Genomic DNA, 25,665 nt, shown 5'->3' with positions numbered 1-25,665 from the left:
AGGTGACCTCTGGCCCCGCCCCCAGCACAGCCGGCTCATTCCCCTCCCGCCCCGGTCACGCTACGTCAGGCGACTGCTGGCCCCGCCCCGCCTCCTCCCCCACACGGGCCTAGTAGCCATTTCCGCGCTCGAGTCACCGCGCGCCGGCGGCCTCCAGAAGCTGGTATGTCGACTGTCCTGCAGAGCATCGAGCGGCTGTCCAGTCGGGTGGTGCGCGTCCTGGGCTGTAACCCGGGACCCATGACCCTGCAGGGCACCAACACCTACTTGGTAGGGATCGGCACCAGGTAAACGTCCCCATTCCCCCCTAGCAAACACACCGGCCTGCGGGACCCACAGAGCTGGGGCTGGGACCACTGCTCGCCGGAAAGCGGAGTCTGTGCGCCCCCGCAACCTGGAGCTCAGTGTCCAGTCCGGTCCTGGCAGCCCCACCCAGGACCACCCTCGGACGCCCCGATTCCAGGCCTCCCCCACATCACTGCAATATAACCTCTGTAACGTGGGTTATGGCTAATGAGGGAGAAATAACGAAACAAAACAAAACAAAGAAACAAAACAAAACTTCCTGGTTTTGAAACCCAATTGACTTTGCCTAATGTTGAATGCCAGGGTGAGTGTTTAAGCTGTTGAGAAATTAGGATCGCCTGGAGTTAAAAATCCCGGAAAGCGTTTACTTTGCTCACCTTCTGACTTTTCACCAGTGTTTTGCTCAGACTATAACTTGCCCTTCACAAAAGTGATTAATTGGGCTGAGGCCTTTTTCTTAACTCAGCAGCAGAGGGCAGGATTTTCCTGCTTCCAAATTGCTCGAGTCTGAAACACCAAGGATCCCCCTAGCACTTGGGAAAGAGGAGCGGACTGATTTTGGTTTTTGTTACTCTTGTGTAGCCTCATTTAAGTTATTTTTGCAGTTGGAATAACCTATCTGTATTTCTATTTTTCTCTTGTTCAGCTGCATTGTTTTAGTGTAATTATGCAGAAGTGGGGAGATGTGGTGTACTGCACCAATGTGCATTGAACAGTTTTTATATGCTTGGTCTTTAGTATACCCTACACAATACAAAATAAAAACAAGATACAGTTCCCTTTAAGCATAAAATTTAAGTGTATATTTTAAGATGTGTTAAAATTAATATAACTGATTTCTAGAAAACAGTTTAATAGTAATTTGAGTTTTCATTTGAAGTATCTGCTGTATTTGCCTTTTTCCAGTAAATCAGAATTTTAGATGGAGCAGGATGCAGGAACTGGAAGTACTGAAGTCAGACAGGCAGAAGTTAGGTTCAGAATAAACAAGGCAGGGTCAAGTAAGTACAGGAGCTTAGGCTGCCTCCAGAATCTAGGAGGATAGAGAATTCAGCAGAAAAAAATACTTTAGAGTAGAGTCTGTCTTGCCTGGGACTCCCTCACCCCTGAAGTCCATAGGCATTCTCTTCTCTCTTCAGCGTGTCATGTTGAACTAGTTCTAATGTCAGTACCTATTCTAAACATTGAATATAGTCAAAATTACCCTAAGAAGTCTCTTAGGAGGCACTGTGTTGGAGATCGTGTACAATCACAATTAAGTTCGGTGCAGCCTGCTTTTTCTTCCAGCAATGAAGCAAATGGCTGGTTCTGTTTGAAAACCAGATGAAGCTGGCTTGCATTTAGGGGCCATGTTATATGAAAAATGCATACTGTATCTTTAAACACTAGAACCACATTCAGTGTAGCAAAGTGCTTGTGCTAAAAGAGACATAAAGAACCTGAAAATGAGGGAAGACATTCGTGGTCTCCCACTTTACACTGCTTCCACTACCACTGGCATAAACTCATGGGATGGAATGGCCAGTGGAATCAGTCATATATGACATATATGTGATGAATCTATATAGTTGAACTAGAATAACTTAATGTGTAGATGATGCTATTATACTGTATAAAGTAGAAGTCAGGTGGCAAGAGATGAATATTAATTGGGTCCAAGTAAGATGTTCAGATATTGGTATCCACCTGTTCTGCACAAAACAGTTCCAAGATCACAGGTGGCTCCTATATCACCAAATCCAATGGCATTTTTCCATTCCCATTGTATTTGAACTTCAGTACCTTTTGACACTGTTGACCATTCCCTCCTTGATTTGCTTACACCACATTCTTCTAGTTTGCTCTTACCTCTCTGGCTGTTCTTTCTCAATCTCCTTCATGGAATCAGCCTCTACCTGATCTTTAAGTGTGGGAGTTCCTCAGGATGTAATCTTAGTCTCTCCCGTTCTCATGCTATGTTCTCTACCTAGGTGATCTTTTCGACTTCCTTGGTGTCCAACTTCCTCTTCTGCTCAAGAAACTCTAAAACCTGCAATTTTAACCTTTACTATCAAAATTGTAACTCCCTGGAGGCAAATAGTTTATCTTAATAGAAAAAGGCAGTCTAGTGTAGTAATTAAAGTTAAGACTCTATACTCTGATTACCTAAATCCGAATCCTAGCTTATGACTTTAGACAAGATAGTTGATTCTCTAAGCTTCAGATTCCTTATCTGTACCATGAGGATTGAATAGCACCCACCTCAAAGGATGTTAGGAGGATTCAGTGAAATTTAAATGAAAAATCATATCAAAAGCACTTAACAAATTCTAGCATGTGGAAAGCATACCATAATGTTAGCTATTATTATCACTTCTTCTTCCATCACAGCATCCAGACAACACTGGGTTCATGGCAGGTGCTCAGAAAATACCTAATGATTTGCATCTTATAATGAATATAACACAGTATCTTGTACACGGTAATGATTTGTTAGAATTTGAACTGAACTTATTCAATATACGTTTATGGTGCCAGGACTGTTCTAGACAACTGGGGGTACATCAACAAACAATTAATAGTTCATTCATAGTAGCTCAGACTTGATTTTATCGTCTCTTTTCTTCCTCCTCTTCCTCCTCTACCAGAATCGGGGGGTGGTTAATCTGAAGTCTGTGGTCCCAAAAATGGTATAATTCAGGGAGTCTGACCTTAGCTGGGGGGGAAAAAATTATACCATTATTAACCTCAGACTGAAAATTAGCTTTTATTCAATTATGAATATGGACAACAAACCATAGTAGTAATAGCAGTGTCTGTGATTTTTTTCTCTAATATTTTCATCACATATTGCGATCATGATAGATATCTCAAAATAGTATGTATATACATCTCCATTTAGAAATTATGATCATTGGGGAGCCTGCGTGGTTTAGTTGGTTAAGCGTCTGCCTTCAGCTCGGGTCATGATCCCAGTGTCCTGGGATCCGAGTCCCACATGGGGCTCCCTGCTCAGCTCAGCAGGGGGCCTGCTTCTCCCTCTTAGCCTGCCGTTCTACATACTTGTGATATGGGCATTGCAGTTAGAAAAGTGTGGAATCAAATATATCCTGTGCTAGAGTTCATGACTCTAGGCAAATTACGATATTACATATATGTCTAACTTGTCAAGGCCTCAGTTTCCTCATCCGTACAATGAGAGTAAAATCTCGGGATTGTTTTGATGATTAAATGAAAAATAAGCCACTACCTTATTTATTCATCCAACAAACGTTTATTATCTAGTACATGCCACCATCTAGATTCTGGCAAAACCAGATCAGGTTCCTTCCTCCGCGGAGCTTAAATTTGTAGGCTGTGGGAGGTGTGGAGACAGGCAATAAATTAATAAACATGTAAATATATAATATGTCATGTGGTAATAAGTGGTATGAAGAAAAAGCAAGGGAAGATGGCTGGCAACGTCATCAAAATTCATTGTGACCCAAACCACATTTATCTCAAATTTGCTCCCTCCAGTGTTTATAGTCTTGGTTAATGACAAACCAGTCATCTCACCTAGAAACCTCAAAATCATCAATTTTTTTCCCTTCCCTTCCACATCCAGTTGTTTAAAAAAAAAAAAAAATCCTGTTGATTGTGCCTCCTAAATGTTTTTTAACCATCTCCTCCTTATATTTCCACTGCCTGCAGAACCTCATAATGCATTCATGGGCCAGTATATCCATCTAGTTAACCTGTCTCCAGAAGGGACAGTTATAACTCTGTGTACTTGTAAAGTAGAGCCACTGCTCTGTGGAACTTAAGGTGTAGATAAAAGCCTATGGACCACAAGGCCATTGTCCCCACCTCTCCACCCTGCCCCCTCCCCCATGAGAGGACAATTTGTTTTTATTGGCTGTGCGTCTCAGGGAATAGAGTTCGGGAAACAAACCTTCCAATATAAAATAGCCATCCAGATACTTCGGGTCATATTTACCCCATTTGAATGTTCTGCAGAATGCCGTTTACCTGTCACTATTACTGTTTGTTTTCATAGGTCCCTCTTCCCACTTTCCACTAGAATGCAAACAGGATTTTTTTTGTCTTGCAAGAAAGACATGGCACATAGTAGATAATTCATACAGTTATTAATGTATTAATGAGTGAATGACTGAGACTTTTCATCAAGACTAATCTTCTCTCCCCCAACCTGAATTAGGGAGGTGTTATTGTGAAGCAGCCTGAATTAAAAAGTTTGTGAGTTGGTTCTTGAGGAGGAAGATGTCCCCCTTATTTCTTTAGTTCAGAAAAACTTTATAGAGAAAGACCATCATCCTGTGAAATAGTGAGGAAGGGCATACAAAGTATAAAGAAGGTTCAGAACCACAAGCAGAAAAATATAACTAATAGGGTTGTCTAGGTAAAGAAATAAAGCAACTCAGACATTTCCCCATGCTTCCCTACTCCTTTCATTTTCACGTGGAAGGAAGCCAATGTAAAACTTCAGTAATAAGTTTTGTATGTAGTGCAGAAGACTAGGTTTCTTTAGGAATACCACTGAATCTAATTCTTTCATATCTATGAGACATTTGAGTATGTTGTAAAAGATCTCAAAGGCAGAGTGGATAAAAACACATATTCTAGAGACAGAATACCCAGGTTTGAATTCTGGTCTTGCCATTTATTTGCAGAGTAACCTTGGGCAAGTTGTACAATGAAATACCTCCTTTAAATAGTTGTGATGAGGAACACAATTGTTAAAATACATAAGGTCCTTGGAATAGTGCCATATTTGAGTGCTGGGTAAGTATTCAATATTATTGTGCCTTGAATTTGCCAAGTTCAGACTTACACGGGGCTATAAGATTTTTTCAAAAAACTTTTCTTACAGTGAGATTACTATCATATAGCTGGTTTTCAAGCAGGTTGAAAGCCAAGCAATTTATGCAATTTCTTAAATATAATATGAATTATCTGTGTGAGAAATATGCTACTCTTAATTCTGTGTTCCAGTTGTGTGATTATCATCCATTTAATTTTCAGGAGAATCCTCATTGACACTGGAGAACCAGCAATTCCAGAATACATCAGCTGTTTAAAGCAGGCTCTGACTGAATTTAACGCAACAATCCAGGAAATCATAGTGACTCATTGGCACCGTGATCATACTGGGGGCATAGGAAATATTTGTAAAAACATCAATAATGGTAAACAGAAAACATTAAGCTCTTTGAGGAAAACTATGTTTTCAGAATAATTTATTTCTGTTACAGAAGTAAGTAAGCTAGTCAGTCATTTACTGAATACCTTATATACTTACATGGTACTTTTAGAAATTAATATACTTTTAATACTGCCCCAATTTTAACAAAAGAGGAAAGGAAAAGTCCTATTTTCTATTTCAGATCTCTTATCCCTATTTTTCCCCTTTGCCAGGGATGAAGGTCAGTTTGAATTTTGTCTGTAGTAGTAGTAGTGACGATTGCTACTTCCGAGTTAATAATAACTAACCACTCTTGAGCATTTACTGTGTGCCAGGCACTGTGCTAAACACTCTACGTGGGTCCTGTGAGGTAGTTGCTCTTACTGTCCACACTCTAAACATGATCTCAGGTCTTCCATAACTTTAAGGCAATTACTATGATACACTAAAATACTGGTGAAAGATCATTGTATTGCTAATTCTCCGTCCCTGAAACCTATTCAGTACTGACACCTTACCGCCTCTCTCCTTATACCCCCATATTACCATCACACACATAGATTCATTCCTTCCTTCATTCCTTCAACAAATATTCAAGTGACCACTCTGTCCAGGCACTGTTCTTGGCACAAGGGATGTGGCAGTGCACAAAACAAAGACTCTGCTCTCATAAAGCGTGCATTCTAGTAGGGACGGTAAATGGTAAATACATAGTAAGTCAGATGGTGATAGGTGCTATGAAGAAAAATAAAGCTAAGTGAAGAAAAAGGGGAGAGAAAATAAAATGGGGGAAGGGCAGTGGCTTGTACCTAGGGTGGATAGGGAGAGAGAGTAAGCTATACAGGTATCCGAGAGGAGGCTATACCAGACAGAAGACATTGCAGGAGCAGAGATACTGGAATTGGGCTGTCCTTGGCAAGTTCGGGGCATATGAAGGACAGGAGGTCAGGAACATTCATTCACAAAAGGAACATACATACGCATTCAACTCGTGTTTTTAAATATTTTTAAATGTCTTCCTTTTAGGACTTGAGACTACAGTTGGTACACGAAGGTGTTATCAACCAAAGCACCCAATATCACCAGGCTGCCCATTATAAAAAATGCTCTAACCTAACTTTGTTACCCTCTTAACCTCCTTTCTTACAATCCTATAGGACTGTATGCCACAGGAAGTCATTATCTTTCAGTCTAACTTTTCCTCACCTTTCTCTTGTCTATCTACCCAGTAAATTTTGTGAATTAAAAAACTATGCTGAAGGTTCTTGACTAGCTTTGGCCAACTTTTTTAGCATGAGTTTTAATTTAATGTTAAACATTTTAAATGTTTATGGCCTACTTTTTCTCCTTCATAAATCAACTTTATTGAGCTTGAATTGACATACATAAAATGTACCCATTTTAAGAGTATAGTTTGTGGGATGGCTGGGTGGCTCAGTCGGTTAAGCATCTGCCTTCGGCTCAGGTCATGATCTCAGGGTCCTGAGATCGAGTCCCACATCGGGCTCCCTGCTCAGTGGGGAGCCTGCTTCTCCCTCTGCCTTCTGCTCCCCCTGCTTGTACTCTCTGACAAATAAATAAAATCTTAAAAAAAAAAAAGTATAGTTTGATAAACACCTTTGTGACAGATCCAGTCAACATAAAGAATACTCTCATGACTCCAAATTGAAGAGGTCTCCTGATGCCTCTCTGCAATAATCCCCCTCTAGCAACCACTGATCTGCTTTATTTCACTATAGATTAATTTTGCCTTGCCACATAATGGAAGCATACAGAATCACTCTCTAGCTTCTTTCACACAGCATCATGTTTTTGAGATCACCTATGTTTCAGTAATAATAGTTTCTTCCTTTATTGCCAAGTGGTAATCTGTGGTAGGACTATACCAGGATTTGTTTATCCATTCACCTGTTAATGGACACTTAAGCTATATATTTAAATTAAAAATTAGGGGCACCTGAGTGGCTCAGTTGGTTAAGCGTCCGACTCTTGATTTCAGCTCAGGTCATGATCTGAGGGTCATGAGACCAAGCCCTGCATCAGGCTCCACGCTCAGGGAGGAGTCGGCTTTAGATCTCTCCTCCTCCCTCTGCCCCTCCCCCTGCTCACATACACACACACTCTCTCTCTCTCTCTTTCTCTCTCTCTCTAAAATAAAATCTTTTTTAAAAAATTTAAATCGTTTTGGGTTCCATACAAAATAATGAATATTTGTGTAATAGAATAGCTATTAGGTTGATTTAAAGAAAGTCAAGGAGAAATTTGACCCTGCTCTGTAGCCACTAAAATTTTATTACTTTGAGAAATAGCTTGTTGACTTTCAATCTGAATTTTATTGAAGCTAGATCAGCTGCATACAGACCTTGAGTTGCTCTGCACTGAAATCGTGCAGAGGTTACCTTTCAGAATCTCCCAAGAGTCCATGTACTTCTTCATTCTCTAAATCCTTAATCACTAGCATTCTTGTTCTGTTTTGTTCTGTTATTTTCTTTGCTCCAGATCATTTTACTACTTAAGTTAATTATTAGTGTGGCAGAAATTTTTCAACTGCTTTATGAGCTAACAACTTGTGGTTTTACAGGCCACACCAAAATTATGAATGCCAATTACAAGATTTTTATGAGAAGATACAGCAACCTACTTTCAAAAGTTTAAGATATAACCAGTGTATAATTGCAGAACTCCCAGTGGCTGGCAGGAAGCCAGAATTTTACCAGACATGAGAACTATAGAACCCCAGGCTGCCCCAGTGTTTTTGGTTTGTTTTTGAGTAAATATTTAAAAATATATTTTTGTGATCATGATAGTTGTTATTTTGCAGCTGAAGTTGGATCTTTGCCATGTATTTCACGTCCCGGTCCTAGGAGTCAAATGTTTGCTTCTATGCCATTCAATTAGATTGTGTTTTCATTAGAAAGTGTTATAAGCAATATCACATGTTTGTATCAGCTTCAATAATTAGCATTAACAATGATATAAGCCATTATTCAAACCCTTAACAAGTGACTGAGGGTTTCCTCCTGTTAAAATAATCATATGATAGAGACAGAAAGTAGATAAGTATGGAGAGACTGGTAGGAGGAGAGAAGAGGGAGTGACTACAGTTGGGTAAAGGGTTTCTTTGAGGGGTTTTGAAAATGTTATAAAATTAGATAATGGTGATAGTTATACAGCTCTTTGGATATACTTTAAAAACACTGAATTGTACTCTTTGAAAGGGTGAATTTTATACTATTGAGTTGTATCTCCGTAAGCTTTTATTAAATATAATAATGATTATTATCTGATTGCTTTCAGCATGCCCTTCTCCCTCCTGCCCATACAGATTGTTATTGTGAGTAGGATATGTTTTCGTATTCACACATAACTTTAAAAACTGACACAAAGTTATTTTATAGTATGACATTTGTAATTTTGAGATAATGATGAGTTTTTTGGAAGGATTGTGTGCCAGAGGTCTCATAACTAGAAATATAATACCTCTGACTTCTTTACTGAAAGACAAAATTATACAGATTAAAAATAAACACATACCAAAAAACCTCCCCATCTCACTCCAGAATGAAGACAGCCTTATTATGTAATGCCAATTCCCAGAATAGCATATTATTTTTTGCTCCAGCCTCTAAGATACAAAATAATGGAGTTTGGGGCTGGAGAGAGAAGGTCTAGTCCCAGTTGTTTTATTTTTTTTTATTTTTTTTCAAAGATTTTATTTATTTATTTGAGAGAGAGAATGAGATAGAGAGAGCATGACAGGGGGGAGGGTCAGAGGGAGAAGCAGACTCCCCACCGAGCAGGGAGCCGGATGTGGGACTCGATCCCGGGACTCCAGGATCATGACCTGAGCCGAAGGCAGTCGCTTAACCAACTGAGCCAGTTGTTTTATTTTTATTATATTTGCAATATTTCTGTCTCCTTTATCTTCCATACTAGCCTGATTTCTGTGCCTTGTCAGTTTTTCTCTGAATGTCTTTTTCTCCCATATTTCCATTGCTGTCACCTTAGTTCTAATATTCACATCCTTCCAGGTGAGTTATTAGTCACCCCCTCCTGCTGTTTGTGATCTCTCGCCCTACAGTGTCCTACCTAGAGCTGCCATATTGATCAACCAGTTAACACTATTTCGTTTTCTTTCTAAAAAGTGTACAGCGGCGCACATATGGTAGAGTTTAAATTCCTCTATTCCGGGCGCCTGGGTGGCTCCGTCGGTTAAGTGTCTGCCTTCGGCTCAGGTCATGGTCTTAAGCGTCTGCCTTCCTGCTCCACAGGAAGCCTGCTTCTCCCTCTCCCACTTCCCCTGCTTGTGTTCCCTCTCTCGCTGTGTCTCTCTCTGTCAAATAAATAAATAAAATCTTTAAAAATAAATAAATAAATTCCTCTATTCTATGAAAGGCAATTTAAGGCCTTCCATGATCTGAGCTCATCTAATCCCACTTTATCTCCACGTCTCAGCCAGTGTTTTGCATTGGACAAGTTGGTAGCATACTTTGTTGCACGTATGCCACGCTCATTGTCATTTCTATGCTTTTCCTAATGCTGTTCCCCTTACCTACAAATCATTCTCTGTACCTTTTCCCAAACCACTCATCTTGTAAGCCACACTTCAAGTTCTGTCATATTTGTGAATTTTTTCCTAATTGTTTTCCTTTCTCTAAACTACTATGGCTTTTATTAGCTGAATTGCCCATTTAGTATTCGTTAAATGGTTCTGAGTATAGTTCTGTATTTATTTATTTGTAAGTTTTATTTCCCCAACTGTGATAGTTTTTAAGCACTTTAATGTCACCATGCTTGTATTCACTATATATAGTATACTTGGCACCCAGGTGTTGATTGGTTAATTGATTTTCTTTGTCAGTGAGAGGTAGTATAGGTTAAATTTATTTTAATGGTTTAATATCTTCGTCCTGGGTTTGGGGCCTCCTTTCAGCATTCACAGAAAGAACATTATGCTGTCATCCTTTTATTACTAAGTACTGCCATGATGCCATGACTTCTTTTACTATCTGCTAAGACTAGACAGAAAAACATCCCCTGGTTCTGTTGTTGCTGCCTCTTCAACACCCATCTTGATATCAAAGCTAGCCGAGATTATGATGAACTACTTTCAAACTTTTATATAAAATAAGAGTGACTAGAAAATCACAAAGGTGTAGACCTAGAAGTGCCTGAGAGAATAAAAAGCTCTTTTGTTGAGGTAGAAAAAATAGTTCAAATTCCAGATAGGCTGCTGTAACCCATCCCATGTTCTCTTGTCTCTTAATGTTAATATTTTTTGCAGTCATTCACAGTGTTAGCTCTATGAAAGTTGATCTCGTATTTTTTTTGTTTCCATAGAAGAATTTAAAGAGAGTCAACTTGTAATGAAATCATCTATTAAGTATTAAATGACAAAAGTGCAAAATCGAACGAATAGGTAGACTGCAGACTTAGAGGAACAAAATCATGAATCGAGCAACAGTGTTACAAAAGCAAGGAGTTTGAAACAGGAAAGAATAAAAATGGCTGAAATAAATTAATGGGGTAGAGAAAGGGCTTAAGAAATTACTGTAAAAACCAAATACAGGAAAAAGATTAGAAGAGAAAGTTGACGTCTTAAAAGGCTGAATTATCACTTAAAGTATGACTTAATATATTTTGCGTGTTTTGTTACTAGACACTGCATATTGCATTAAAAAACTCCCACGGATTCCTCCAAGAGAAGAAATTATAGGAGATGGAAAGCAACAGTATGTTTATCTGGAAGATGGAGATGTGATTAAAACTGAAGGTGCCACTCTCAGGTCAGTAAATGTCCTTTAGCCAGGGAAGGGCAGGGGAGGTTATGTATGTGTCTTATAAAAAGGGAGTAAAGGAAGATTTCTGAATATTTGCTTATATGAGTGAGGAATATCTCAGGAAGGATATAAAAGATCTGATAACATGGTTACTCTGGAAAGAAAAACCAGGTTGCTTGAGAAATAGGAGAAAAGAAAGACTTTTCACTCTATCTGTGATACCTTTTTAAATTATTTGTTTGAATTATATGATTACCATTTTTTAAATAAAATTTAAATTAAAAAATAAATTAGCATTCCTGTTAGCATGGTTTAGGACTCTACTCATCAGTTAAATTCAGGACTTTGTCATGCTCTCAATTCCAGAAGATGAACTAAAGTAAATACATTTTAGGCCAGACCCCTAATCTCCCATGACCTAAGTGAGGTCGAAAAGTTGTTTCAAACTCAGTAATTTTAAAACTGAACTACTTAGGTTTCTCCTCTCTCCTTGCTTTCTGACTTCAGGACACCTGCTGCTCTCAGCACTTAAGATTTTATTTTTTCTTCTAAGATAGAAGCTGGTTCCACTTCACCTTTATCACTCCTCCTTTCCCTGCCCACCACATCTAATTGTGTTAGATTTTACCTTAAAAATACTGGTCCATGCTGTCCCTTTTTCTTCATGTCCCCTACCATTACTTCTTGTTTAATATTCCTGTCTCCAGGCTTCCCTTTCCAGTTCATACCCCGTGTCACTTGAAACCTTGAATAATTCTCATACAAGATCATTTTTATTCTCCTTACCATGTTGCTGTCTGTCCCCAAACCACTTTTCTGGTCCAATTTCCTACCACTGCCATTGTAAACACAATTAGCCATATCCAAATACCTGGACACGTTATGTATATTCATGCCTTTGCTCATGCCCTCCCCCTTTACCAGGTAGGCATCAGGGCTTTCCCCCTACTTGTCTCCTTCATAAATTCTTACCTATTCATTCTTCAGACTTCAGTTCACATGTTACTTACCTCAAGAACCCTTTCCAGGCAGAATTAACTGCTCCCTCCTCTGACTTTTTTTTTAAGATTTTATTTATTTATTAGAGAGAGAGTGAGTGAGCAACAGGGAGGGAGGACAAGCCAAGGGGGAGAGGCGGAGAGGGAGAACCAGACTCCCCGGTGAGCAGGGAGCCTGATGCGGGGCTCGATCCCAGGACCCCAGGTGCCCCTTTCCTCCTCTAACTTTCATATAACTTTTATTATTTTATCATAGCACTTATTAAATTATATTGTAATTTTTATGTAAGTAGGTATCTCCATAAAAGGTAATCAACCCCTTAGGCTCACAGTATTAGTTAATGCCAGTTGCTGTAGCAAACCGACCCCAAAATGTATAATGGTTCATACATGAAATAAGTTTTCCTCCCAGTCACATAACATCCAGGAAAGGTTCCTGATTATCAAGTGGCCCCCCTGCAAATAATGTTTTAGACACCTTCTATCTTGTGATTCTACCATCCTCAATAGTTGGTTTCAAGGTCGCTTTGTTCACCTCAGTCAGTCCAGTGGGTGACAGAGAGGGAGCATAGAAGGGATCTTTCACGGGAGGCTTTCACAGACCAGACCTTCTGTTGCATTGGCTGTAAATTCAGTCATAGGCCACCCCAGGCTGGGAAGTAGAGTTTAACTTCATGCCCAGGAAGAAGAGGAAGGAGGTTTGATGATAAGTTAGCTATTCTCTGATACACGGCAGATGCCAGATTCATCTTCAGATCCTCAGTCCCTGGCACATAGAAGGCACTAAATATTTATCCAACATGTAGTAAATATCTACAAAAAGGGGAGTAGATTAGCAGGTGAATGAGAAAGAGGAGATGAAGAACTGGGTATCTATGCCCCCTTTCAAGCCAGCGTTCCCTTTTTTCCTAGTATGCTATTGATTTGTAAATTTAATTTATAAACCCAACTAATTTCTGGGTAATTTTCTTAAAATGTTCTTGTTGGAAATATGATGTGTCTCCTATAATTTGTTCATGATGCCAAAAGATAATAAACATTACATTACTAATTCTTCAGAGAGTATTCTTGACAATATTGAATTTCCCCCATCACATATTAAAGATCTATCTCAAAGGCTTGGGAATCACAGTACTAGTTTATTAGTTATCACAGAATCATGGATATTAGATCTATACCTAATTTGCAGATTAAGAACATTCGGCCCTTGGTAGTTAATTACCACCCATCTGCCATAAACAGCCAATATATTTTAAGCTTTTAAAAAAAAATTATTTGAGAGAGAGAGAGACACAAGCAGGAGAAGGGGCAAGGGGAGAGGGAGAAGGAAAAGCCCCACTGAGCAGGAAGCCCAATGTGGGGCTCAATCCCAGGACCCTGGGATCATGACCTGAGCCAAAGGCAGATGCTTAACTGACTGAGCCACCCAAGCTCCCCTGTTTTAAGCTTTTATTAAAGTATACAAAAAGAAAAGTGTGCATATCATCTGTGTGCAATGTGGTTTATTATTACAAACTGAACAAATCATTTAAGCAGCTTTCAGATCAAGAAACAACAACATCAGGGGCGCCTGGGTGGCTCAGTTGGTTAAGCATCTGACTCTTAGTTTCAGCTCAGGTCATGATCTCAGAGCCATGAGCTCAAGCCCCATGTCGGGGTCTGCACTCACCATGGAGTCTGCTTAAGGCTCTCTCTCCGCCTACCTCTGCCCCTCCCCACTCTGTCTCTGTTTCTGTGTGTGTCTCTCTCTCTATCTAAAATAAGTCTTTTTAAAAATGACTTAGTAAATAACCTTTTCACAAAAATAAATTATAATTATACTAGAATTTGAATAAAACATTTAGTTTACTAATGACGATACTTTCCAATTTCCATTTTTATAAAGTCAGTAAAACCCAATTGTTTTAAATATTATCAAGAAGATTCATCATTAAGCAAAAGTTCCATAAACAGAAGGTTAAAATATACTTAAGTCCTCAAGTATTTAATGTCCAGTTGATCTGGTCTATTTGCCAATTTGGGGGGGAAAATAATACATTAGCGATAGGGACAATACCCACCAAGAACCCTTTAGTAAAAAAGTAGGAAGCAGATTTTTCAGTAGGATTTGATTCTGAATATAACCTTCAAGAATTTTCTAGTGACCTAAGTCCCATTTCTCAAAGAAAAGTCAGTCTGACAGCTTTTGTTGACTGTTCTAAACCTTGTAAGGGAGCCATCTTTATAAAGTCTACTCTATCACAGAAGTGGCAGAACTAGATAAATGTGCCACCTGATGAATGGGGAGGCCACAGCTGCAGTTCCTCTGATCTTTAGCAAAGCACCTCTGATGTCATCTCCTTTTTTCCTTCTGCCTATGTGAAGTGAATTTTAACACAGTTTTTATGCAGATTAAAGCATTAGCTACCCAGGTGACTGGAGAATTAGAATTTCTGATCCCCTAATTTAAGAAATCTATTGCCTTGGTTATCAAAGAAAACCATTACTGAGTTCTGGAGTTGGGGGAGAGGGGACAAATAAAGGATGCACTGCAAGCGCATCAATGGATAAGACAGTCTGCAGACTCTGAAAAAGAGTGGTTCTCCACATGAGTTTTTGTAGATTGAAAAAGATTGGGGGTCTGTTTGTAAACGCATTGTATGTGTGATTGTTCATAAGATTGTCCATGAGATATGAGACACACCCACACCCACATATTCTTATAGTTGTGGAAATATGCCTTCTGAAATTATTTTCATGTAACATTGAATACTTTCATCAATAGGTTGCAACAGGTTTAATCAGACAAAAGAGATGTCTCCATATCACATTTTACTTTTCCTGTCCCAGAGCTGGCGCCAGCCATGTCTGCAAGAAACCCTGGTTTCTTTGAGTGGGAAATGGTATTTCAGTTCCCTCCAGAACTGAGTGTCAGGTGTGCTCATGACTACTGGAGTGTCATTGCTTCTGGGCCTTTTATAGAGCTAGGGAAAAAATGAAATGATGAATTCGTAAGGATTCCTCAATTCAGATGAGAATCCAGAACCTTAATTCCCTCATTCATATATTTTTTTCCCTTATCCCACAGTAAAAACCTTGGATCTCAACATCAATTTATTGTTTATACTGTCGTACAGTAAACACAAAATAGTTTCAGAAACACAGTAACCAGGAACACTGCCAACAATAAAGCTATTAAGTAAAGTTCAAAATATCTCAATAAACCTATTAAGTAAAGTTCAAAATATCTACTTCTTTTAAACCTAAGGTACATTATATTAAGGATATATAATCTTAGTATTTAAAAATTATTTGAATTAATATTAGCATGGCTGTGTTATCTATCCAGTATATAGTAAGATTCATTTCTTTCTGTATTCAATGTTAACATTTTCTTTCTTTTTTTAGTTTTATGTTTAGAATATATATTTACATAGCTCAAAAGTTAAAACTAACAAAAAAGTTACTAAGAGAAGTCTTGCTTACGTCTCTGTTCCTTACATCCCACCTGCCTACCCCTACAGGCAGTTATAATTCATTAGTTTTTTGTTTATCTTCCCTCTTTTTGCAAAAATAAGGAAATATATACAGATACATTTTTATTTCCCCAACTTTCTTATACAAAAGAGCAACTATAAACATTCTTTCATGCTTTGATTTGTTTTTAAGAGAAAAGCACTTGTTAGCATTTAATGAACCTCCCTCCCCGTGGCTTCAGGACCCAGCCCCCACACACACCCATGGATTATCTGCTCAGCTCTTCTACTGTCCTGTCTTCAGGATGACAGTCTGTTTTAGGAGCTTTCCCTTCCCCAAAACTTTGTAGTAGCCTGATCGTACCACATCAACGACAGGAGCAGCTCCAGTCGGGCACACCAGCCTGTGTGTCTCAGAGGTCCGAACCCCAGGCCAAACACTCCACCCTGCCCTGAGGCCCACCTTGTGTGGCCTGGAAGACTGGACTAAGGTCAGGGGTAAGTAGTTGGGGTGCAACCCAAGCACAGCTCACAGCCTGCCCCAGCAACAAAGCAGAGGCACGAAAAGAACCATGCTTGTTTTTTTTTACCACTTGACAATATATGCTGCAAATTACTCCATATCAGTTCACAGAGATCATCATCTTTTTGATGGCTGCTGCATCGTATTCCATGGTATGGTTGTACCACAGTGTGTCCATAGTGTCCAATCATGGGTATCTGGGTTTTTCCTATTATTTTTTATAAATAATGTAATGAATAATTTATATATATTTTTTGTATTTGTGAACGTGTATTTTCAGGGTAAATTTCTAGCTGTGGGACCAGTGGGTCAAAGGGTTATGTAATTTTGTTAGAAAATGCCAAATTCCCCTCCACATGTGCTATTACCATTTTGCTCTCCCAACAGCAACTTATGAAAGTGCTTTTTTCTCACAGTCTTGCCACAAAGTATATTGTAAAATAAACATCTGTGCAAAGAAAATTGAAAAAAAAAAGTTTTTAAATAATAAAAGCACTGTCTCTGAGTAGTGGAATGATTGTGAATTCATATATCCTTTAAGTATTTTCCTTTCTGTTTTCAAAATTTGCTGTAATCGGTGCATGCTTATTATTTATAAAATAAAAAAAGGTGGGAAAAATATTGAATTTGTACTTCAGAGTAGGAAATCTGATTTAAAGGAGCGAATTTTCTGATGATAATTTCTATGGGCCACAAGAGAAGGAGTTTTTTAACCGATTTGACATCACTTATTTGTGTCATATCCAGAGATAAGGCTGGAGAATAATTTCTTCTAAGCCTAAGAGTTTCTGATTTTTACTGTTTCTTTGTTTCCTTTTAACCAGAGTTATACACACACCTGGCCACACTGATGATCATATGGCTCTACTTTTAGAAGAGGAGAATGCAATCTTTTCTGGAGATTGCATCCTAGGGGAAGGAACAACTATATTTGAAGACCTCTATGATTATATGAACTCCCTAAAACAGCTATTGAAACTCAAAGCTGATATTATATATCCAGGTGGGTAGTTGCTTAAATCTAGCATACAGTTTGTGTGAAATGAGGAAGAAGGTTCATTTTGGTTTGTCTCTGTGTGTGTTCTTTATGTTTTCAGGGTTTGAAGAGCTACCCATAAAGTGCTTCTTTAAATTATGCCCCTAGGGGGCACCTGGGTGGCTCAGTCATTAAGCGTCTGCCTTCAGTTCAGGTTGTGATCCCAGGGTCCTGGGATCGAGCCCCGCATTGGGCTCCCTGCTCGGGTGGGAGGCCTGCTTCTCCCTCTCCCACTTCCCCTGCTTGTGTTCCCTCTCTTGCTGTGTCTCTGTCAAATAAATAAATAAAATCTTAAAAAAAAAAAAAAAGCTGGAGAGTTAGGGGTGCCTGGGTGGCTCAGTCGGTTGGGTGACTGACTCTTGACTTTGGCTCATGGCTCAGGTCATGATCTCAGGATCCTGCAATCAATCCCCACATCCAGCCTCAAGCCCCGACCCCATCCCACATCCAGCCAGCTCTGCACTAAATGGAGGATCTGCTTGAGATTCTCTCCCTCCTTCTTTGCCCTTCCCCCCGCCCCTGCGCTCATGTGGTCCCTCTCTCTCTAAAATAAGTAAATAAATGAAATCTTTTTTTTAAAGGCTGAGAGTTATATTAATTTATAACGATAAAAGGGTTGTTTTTTAACATCTTTACAGCTATTAATAGAACTGTTAAACAAAAGAAATTTACATGGGAATCAGAGAATGTTTTTCATTCCACAAGGTATCTTCACTTTTGTTAATTATTAGATTTCTGTCGTGGGCCACATTTTAGCCGTGAACTCTGAGCTTTAGTTTTTTAACTCACACTACTGAAATATCAGTAGCTTCCATGTCAACTCTAAAGCTGTATATTAATTTCACTTCTCCAGAAAAAGAAACCTGTTTTAGTATCTCAGCTGTCACGCACTGCTCTGCAGTATGAATCTCCCTTCCGTCCTAAAAGTGGAGAAAGATAATAACACTCAACAAGAAGGCCCAGAAGGAAAAAGAAACTAGGTTACCTAATTTTTTAAGCCCTTCTAACTTGTTCCTAACCAGAGCCATGGAAAGCTCTGTAAATAGAGTGTCTTCAATACCCTTATATTCTTTCATGAGTTTCTATCCCACTGAGGGGATAGGAAACATAGTAGAGCTGGGCATTTGGATTAATATGACACCAGAAGAATGGAAGCCGACAGCTGTTTTTATTTTTTTTGTATGTTTGAATTTTTTTTAATTTTTATTGTTATGTTAATCACCATACATTACATCATTAGTTTTTGATGTAGTGTTCCATGATTCACTGTTTGTGCATAACACCCAGTGCTCCATGCAGAATGTGCCTTCTTTAATACCCATCACCAGGCTAACCCATCTCCCCACCACCCTCCCCTCTAGAACCCTCAGTTTGTTTCTCAGAGTCCATCATCTCTCATGGTTCGTCTCCCCCTCCGATTTCCCCCCCTGCTATCTTCTTTTTTTTTTTTCTTAACATATATTGCATTATTTGTTTCAGAGGTACAGATCTGTGTTTCATCAGTCTTGCACAATTCACAGCGCTCACCATAGCACATACCCTCCCCAATGTCTATCACCCAGCCACCCCATCCCTCCCACCCCCCACCACTCCAGCAACCCTCAGTTTGTTTCCTGAGATTAAGAATTCCTCATATCAGTGAGGTCATATGATACACCGACAGCTGTTTTTAAAGAAGAGAGTACATGTTTGATGCACTCACACTGAATGAAGCAAAGCTAATGAGAGGCTGCCTAGTGAAGGTTCTTAAGAGTGTTTGCTTTAATGAATCCAGTGAACTGGCTTATTGGCACAGCAGGAGCTTATGTGTAAATTATGTTCTATAGCCACAGCCACCATATATTAAAGTCTGTTCAGTGCTGGGCAGGGACCTTTCCAGTGTTGTCCTCACAGAAACCCAGTGAAGCAGGTAGTGGTATCTTCATTGCACAGCTGAAGAAACAACCTCAGGGATTCAGATTTTCATGGCCCCATACAAGTAAATGATTGTCAATATTCTAACCAAAGCCCATACTCTTCATATGATAACAGTCTGCTTCTGAATGTATTGTACTCAAATATTTTAAACATCCCTCTTACAGACTTACGTCATATGTTAATTTGTACTGTTTTAAAGGGTAACCAGACTTTAATATAGCTTAATCTGGGTTGTCAACATTTCTGAATTACTAGCTTATACATAAGATTCTTCAAAGTTCTGTGGTTCTTGTGAATTTTTAATAGATCTGAGTCACTTACATGAAGCTACTTTTTACAGTCCCCTTTTCAATCTCTTATGTAAGTGTGGCATAATGGTTAAGAGCATAGAATGATTAAAAGCTCTCAAGTCAGAACTCCAGCTCCATCTCTTCTTCACCATGTAACTGTGGGCAAGTTATTTGCCACACCCCCCCCATATCTCAGCTTCTGCTATAAAGAAGGGTTAATAGTTGCTACCTCACTGGACTCTTAGAAGAATCATATATATTAAGCATTTAGAACAGTACCTGGCAAATAATGAGCACTCTGTATTACCTATCATTACTCTTGTGGTTACTATTTTTATTGTTAAATGTTTATTCTTTATTTTTAATGTATATAATAACATTTCATACAGATTTTATTTGATATAATTCTGTTTTTGGCATTGTATATAATTTTTAAATCTCTTCTACCTGTATGGTTTTCCAAATAATTCATGTTTGTTATATACTTAGTATGCTTTTTCAATACGTCATATGATTATTTTTAAACAGAACAAATTAACTTCATGTGTACTTGATATTTTTATTCTGGTTGAAATAATTTTTATAATTCTAATTCAGGACATGGCCCAGTAATTCATAATGCTGAAGCTAAAATTCTAGAATACATTGCTCACAGGAATATCCGAGAACAGCAAATTCTTACATTGTTTCGTGATAATTTTGAAAAATCATTTACAGCAATGGAGATTGTAAAAAACATTCACAAGGTAATTTTCATTTATCTTATTTGTACATAGCAACAGTTTTATTAGAATAATCTTTGTAGTAGACTATAGGTATGGTAAATTTATTACATCCCAGAACAGAATAAGTGTGTTAATTTTATAAGTAGTGCTGCTTGTATAAATTTGAGATCAGCAATCTCAACTTTCTAGAACACAGAAGTTAAACAAATAAAAATGGACCTGGAGAACCAAAAAGAAACATTCCAAGCTATCATTAAATCTTATATACTTCATCTTGTAGGAGAGACTATTACCAACATCTTATGATTAAGTTTTGTAATGATTTATGTATTATTGTAGCCATCTTAATGATTGGTGTCCTAGCCCATAGCAAGTGAGACGGGTGATCTGCTAGAGACATACTGGGTTAATAGCAGTGAGAAGTAGTAGCAATGCCTAACAAGGGAGAAGAAAGAGAAAGTACATGTAAAAGAACATGAGTAGAATAACTTAGTATATAGAGAAAAAAATGGCCTCGCTCCAGTGGCCTCTGAGTAAATATATAACAGCACTGTGGGGCAATCGATTAGTATAATTTAGTTTTTCAGCAAATGTTTGTTAGATATCTGCTGTGTGGATAGTATAGAGGTTAAGAATGCAGGCTCTGGAATAACATTACCTGGATTTAAAAACTCTCACTACCAGAGTACCTGGCTGGCTCAGGCAGAAGAGTGTGCTGACTCTTGATCTTGGGGTCATGAGTTCAAGCCCCATCTTGAATACAGAGATTACTAAAAAATTAATAAATAAACTTAAAAGAAAAACACCTCCCACTACTACAACCTGTACAGCCATAAGGTACATGAGAGTGTAAAGATGAGCTTGAAAAGTACCTAGGGCCAATTATAATTAGTAAAGAACTTTAGTGTTCCATTGGCCCAAGTTATCAAAAAACAATCATATACTCAGTGTGCTTTGTTTTAAAAGGAAGGGATGAATGGTTAAAATGGCTAAATATAAAAAGTGCCATTGGCAAAGGGGTGATATAAATATTTAAATTCTGTGAAAGAGTTCATTTCCTTATAATACTAGAATATAGCCATGCTAGACTATACATTGGTACATTGGGTTTTTTTTTTTTCCTAACTTAAGTACAGACAGCAGAACTCTCAAATCACCCTCCCAGATGAGTCATCGAGCAATTGTCCATTCCTTAAAAATGCTGGTTCTGCATTCAGAGGTGTATTCACTATATTCACTGTATTGTATGTGTCAAGTCCCTGTTGCGTATAGAATGGCATAGGTGTTATAGAGAGATTTATTCATTCAACATTTACTGAATGCCCTTCCTGTGCCACACAGTGGACCAGGTACCAAGATACAAAGATGACTACAGATCCCTACCTTCAAAGAATTTACCGTTTGGTGACAACAGACGTGTTCAACAGATGATTGTAATACTATCATTTTTTGAGTGCCTTATTGTGTGCTAGACACTGTACTCATTGGTTTACACTTAAAAATGTAATTTGAGGCCCTTAATTCATACACCTCGAATTTTCAATACATAAAGATACAATTATTCCAATTTAATACACTTTAAAAAAAATCTGACTCAGGAAGTGTGAGCTAAGTAACTTCCAAAGGCACACAACTAGCAGATGTCACATACTCAAAAGTGAGATGTCAGATACTCAGATCGTGTTTTTTCTATCATACCAGGCTTCCTGTAAGACCTCTACACAGTATATCAGAGCATAAAAGAAAGAGGAGTATATTTCACCTGATGGAAGATGCAGGGTATCGAGGCTTGTCTGGAAAAGTTTTAAAAACTTATTTAGTTGAGTCTTGAAGAAGTAAGCATTTTCCAAGCCAAAGTCCAGGAGAAAAGAAGTCATTCTAGACGGAAGGAAAGACATGCTCTGCAAGTAATAAAAGAGCATTGTATATGTGAAAACCCACAAAGGACCTGCATATGACTGGAGCTCAGAATGCATATGTGAATGGGCAGGAAAGGAGTCCCAGGAAATGAGGCAGGAAAGACAGGCATGATCAGATCACAGAAGCCTTCTAAAAAATAGGGGCTTTATCCAATAACCTGGGCATGACCCCTCAAGCATCTTAGGTGGAGGATTCACCAATTAGATCTAGAAGATCAACAGTGGTGGATATGGTACTGGAGCTTAAGGGAGGGCTTGGGGTTGGAAGTTTATATTTGGGGAACATTAATGTGTGATGTTGCTGTGCTAAGTTGGTTGAGTAAGAAGTGAGTCAACAATACAACTCAATGTAAGTAAACATGAATTTAAGAGAAGTCTAAAGTTTCGAGATGAAAACTAAAGGATGACAGAGGTAGGATAACCAAGGGAAACGTACAGAGATATTATCATGTAACCCAATAAATAAACCATAGGGCCAGTGGTCCATAGCATCATCAAAACTACCTAGAATAATTTTTAGTTATTCATTCATTCATAAAATACAGAGTTCCTACTATGTGCCATTATGCTAAGCACTGGGTATACAGTAAAGAAAACCAACACTGTTACTGTCCTTATGGACCTTACAGTCTATTTTATGTATAGGTATATAGATAAAAATAGAGTGGCCTAAAGCAAGACACATACAAGGTGAAATCATTTTGATTATTCCTATATAAAAATGTACTTAAGTTAAAATTTTCCTTTTGTTGCATGCTTTAATAGTTTCAACAAGATTAACTCATTCTTTTAAAAAAGAAATGTCGTCTTTCACTCTCATTTTTCTTTTAGAATACTCCTGAGCATTTATATAAAATGGCTGAACATAATGTCTTGCTGCATTTGAAAAAATTAAAAAAAGAAGGAAAAATACGTAAGTATACTTCCAAATTTCAATTTTTTTATTACCAGCATTTAAAATATTCTTTTTTTACAAAACTAGTTTGCTTTTAGGAAAAATAACAACCACCAGAATCCTTCCTTGAACATCACTGTAAGATGGAGAAACAAGCACTAGGAAGGGTTAGTAGTGAAGGGCCAGTGGACCACAAATTGGAACCTAAAGCTCCCACAGGAATTAGAATTTTGCTTAGGGGTTGCAGTTCTTACCCACCAGAACTACAATCAAAGGCATGTAACGGGAAGATACCCTCTCTTCTCCCGACCACAAGACCACAAAGAATTTCACATGCAGAAGGTTTGGGAACAGCCAGACGTTTTAGCAGTAGTAAAGGTAGTAAACTCAAAAACATTAAAGCAGTAATTCTATAAGTGTTTACTAGTGTTAGATTAATTCATCAAATTAACAATCTTTATAGAAATTTAATCCTTAAAATCAAGAAGCTCAAAACTTGAATTTTGTGTAGAAGCTTTTTTGTATGTACAAAAAAATACCACCTTTATATTAAGCAACAAAATTATTTTAGGAATTAATGCTTTTTCTAGCCACAAAATAACTTAAAATCCATTATATTTGCTTATCTGTTGTTAAATTTTCACTCTCTAATTTTCTTTCCACAGTTAGCAACACAGATCCTGAGAAGAAATGGAAAGCTAATCTTTAGTTTCAGATTAATGAAAGCTTTTGTTGGTTTTATTTTTAGAGAATGGTATGTTTTCTTAACTATAATTATTTATAGGGAATATAGAGTATAGAACATTGAAAATAATCCTAAGTATACTTTAAAATAATGTCTTATTCCTTCTAAAATATATATTACATTTTACATGTATAATATAGCTTGCTTATCTAATCTGAGTGTTACAACATTTTACCAAAAATTCAGAATCCAACAGTTTATCCATGTTCAACAGATTTATGGTTACTTTAAAAATAATAAAATTTATATAAGTTAAACTGGGTATTATTCTTGGAGATTAGTTATCTATTACAAATGGCCAATAATAGTATTTTCTCTAGCTGCTTCAGTTAACAGCACAGATTTCTGTGTAATCCTTCTTTACATCTGTAGATAACAGCTTTGTTTTCATGTTTCTATCAATTGTATTATGATTTTGCTTTAGTTCTATAGCTCTGTATCCTGTATATTTTTTTATAATGATATCTCACAAATGATTCATGAACATCAACTTACAGTAATTGAAAAAATTAAATTCCTAATTAAAAGCATTATATAATAATTATTTTTGTAATCCATTAGTACAACTTACTTTTCAAGTTTAGATTTTAGTATATAAATAGCTATCATATAAATTATATACCAAAAAAAATTTTTTTTAATTAGAGGATTTATAAGACAGGGCATTTTATATACAAGTAGTGTTCTTAAATATAGGAGTTAGGTTCTCAGGGTAGCCCAGCAATGATTATTTAACCCACAAGATTGCCAAACTGCAGTACTAAAATGAGCTCAGAATCCTGAGAATGTCCTTTTTTTAATTCTTCACTAAAGGTAAAACTTTAAAAATTTTTCTTAAACTTTCTTTGACATCCTCACCTTTTTCTGCCACTTTTCCCAAGGTCCCTAGGATTTTCATACTATCGTAACACTTGTTTTCATGCCTTAGAAACCTGTTGTGTTCCTGAAACCATTTTATATTACAAAATAACTCAACAACAACAATAACTCCATTCAAAAATGGGCAAAGGACTGGGGCGCCTGGGTGGCTCAGTTGTTAAGCATCTGCCTTCGACTCAAGTCATGATCCCAGGGTCCTGGGATTGAGCCCCACATTGGGCTCCCTACTCAGCGGGAAGCCTGCTTCTCCCTCTCCCGCTCCCCCTGCTTGTGTTCCCTCTCTTGCTGTATCTCTCTCTGCCAAATAAATAAAATCTTTAAAAAAAAAAAAATGGAGGGGGTGGGGGGATGGGTTAGCCTGGTGATGGGTATTAAAGAGGGCATGTATTGAATGGAGCACTGGGTGTTATATGCAAACAATGAATCATGGAACACTACATCAAAAACTAATGCAATGTATGGTGATTAACAACACAATAAAATAAAAATTAAGAAAAAGACTATATCCTTTATAAGCAAAATAAACAACACATGTTTTCTAACTAAGATTTTAAAAAAATGGGCAAAGGACTTAAATAGACATTTCTCCAAATAATATATACAGATGGGCAATAAGCACATGAAAATATGTTCAACATCACTAATCATTAGGGAAATGCAAATTAAAACCACAATGAGATACCACTTCATGCCCATTAGGATGGCTATTATCAAAAAAATAAAAGCGTTGGGGAGGATGTGGAGAAAATGGAACCCTTGTACATCACTGGTGGGAATATAAAGTGGTACAGCTGCTATGGAAAACATTTCGGTGATTCCACAAAAATTAAACATAGAATACCATATGATCCAGCAATTCCACTTCTGATATATACCCAAAAGAACTGAAAAGGACTGGAACAGATATTTGCACACCCAGGTTCATGGCAGTGTTATTCACAACAGCCAAAGGTGGAAGCAACCCAAGTGTCCATTGAAGGATGAGTGGATAAATAAAATGGTGTCTATACAGACAATGGAATACTATTAAGCC

The 25,665-nt window shown here is 37.8% G+C and overlaps 2 protein-coding genes across 4 annotated transcripts in view; one reads left to right on the top strand and one right to left on the bottom strand.

Annotated features, from left to right (window-relative positions):
- The window catches only part of XKR9 (XK related 9), an 86,610-nt gene that overhangs the window by 39,773 nt on the left and 21,172 nt on the right, over positions 1 to 25,665 (bottom strand). The window lies entirely within an intron of this gene.
- LACTB2 (lactamase beta 2) lies at positions 103 to 24,829 on the top strand. Of its 3 annotated transcripts, none has more exons than XM_027586691.1 (7): positions 103 to 287; positions 5,311 to 5,474; positions 11,130 to 11,256; positions 17,051 to 17,229; positions 20,067 to 20,215; positions 22,945 to 23,026; positions 23,674 to 24,829. In XM_027586691.1, exons 1-7 carry the CDS (start codon positions 166 to 168, stop codon positions 23,715 to 23,717), a joined length of 867 nt encoding a protein of 288 aa, XP_027442492.1. In that variant the 5' UTR covers positions 103 to 165; the 3' UTR covers positions 23,718 to 24,829. The 3 variants fall into 3 exon arrangements, with proteins under 3 accessions (XP_027442492.1, XP_027442559.1, XP_027442411.1); XM_027586758.1 differs by having other exon boundaries at positions 23,107 to 24,829; XM_027586610.1 differs by lacking the exon at positions 23,674 to 24,829 and having other exon boundaries at positions 22,945 to 23,249.

Source organism: Zalophus californianus, chromosome 4 (assembly GCF_009762305.2).
Source record: "Zalophus californianus isolate mZalCal1 chromosome 4, mZalCal1.pri.v2, whole genome shotgun sequence".
Taxonomy (NCBI): domain Eukaryota; kingdom Metazoa; phylum Chordata; class Mammalia; order Carnivora; family Otariidae; genus Zalophus; species Zalophus californianus.
Note: the sequence above shows the minus strand (reverse complement) of the source record. Positions and strands in the feature narration are given on the sequence as shown.

Excerpts from the sequence above, each read along its gene's own strand:
- LACTB2 (XM_027586610.1), top strand. The coding sequence starts at position 166 with ATGTCGACTGTCCTGCAGAGCATCGAGCGGCTGTCCAGTCGGGTGGTG. Across the intron at positions 5,475-11,129 it reads TTGTAAAAACATCAATAATG|ACACTGCATATTGCATTAAA; the intron begins GTAAACAGAAAA and ends TTTTGTTACTAG. Across the intron at positions 17,230-20,066 it reads AGCTGATATTATATATCCAG|GACATGGCCCAGTAATTCAT; the intron begins GTGGGTAGTTGC and ends ATTCTAATTCAG.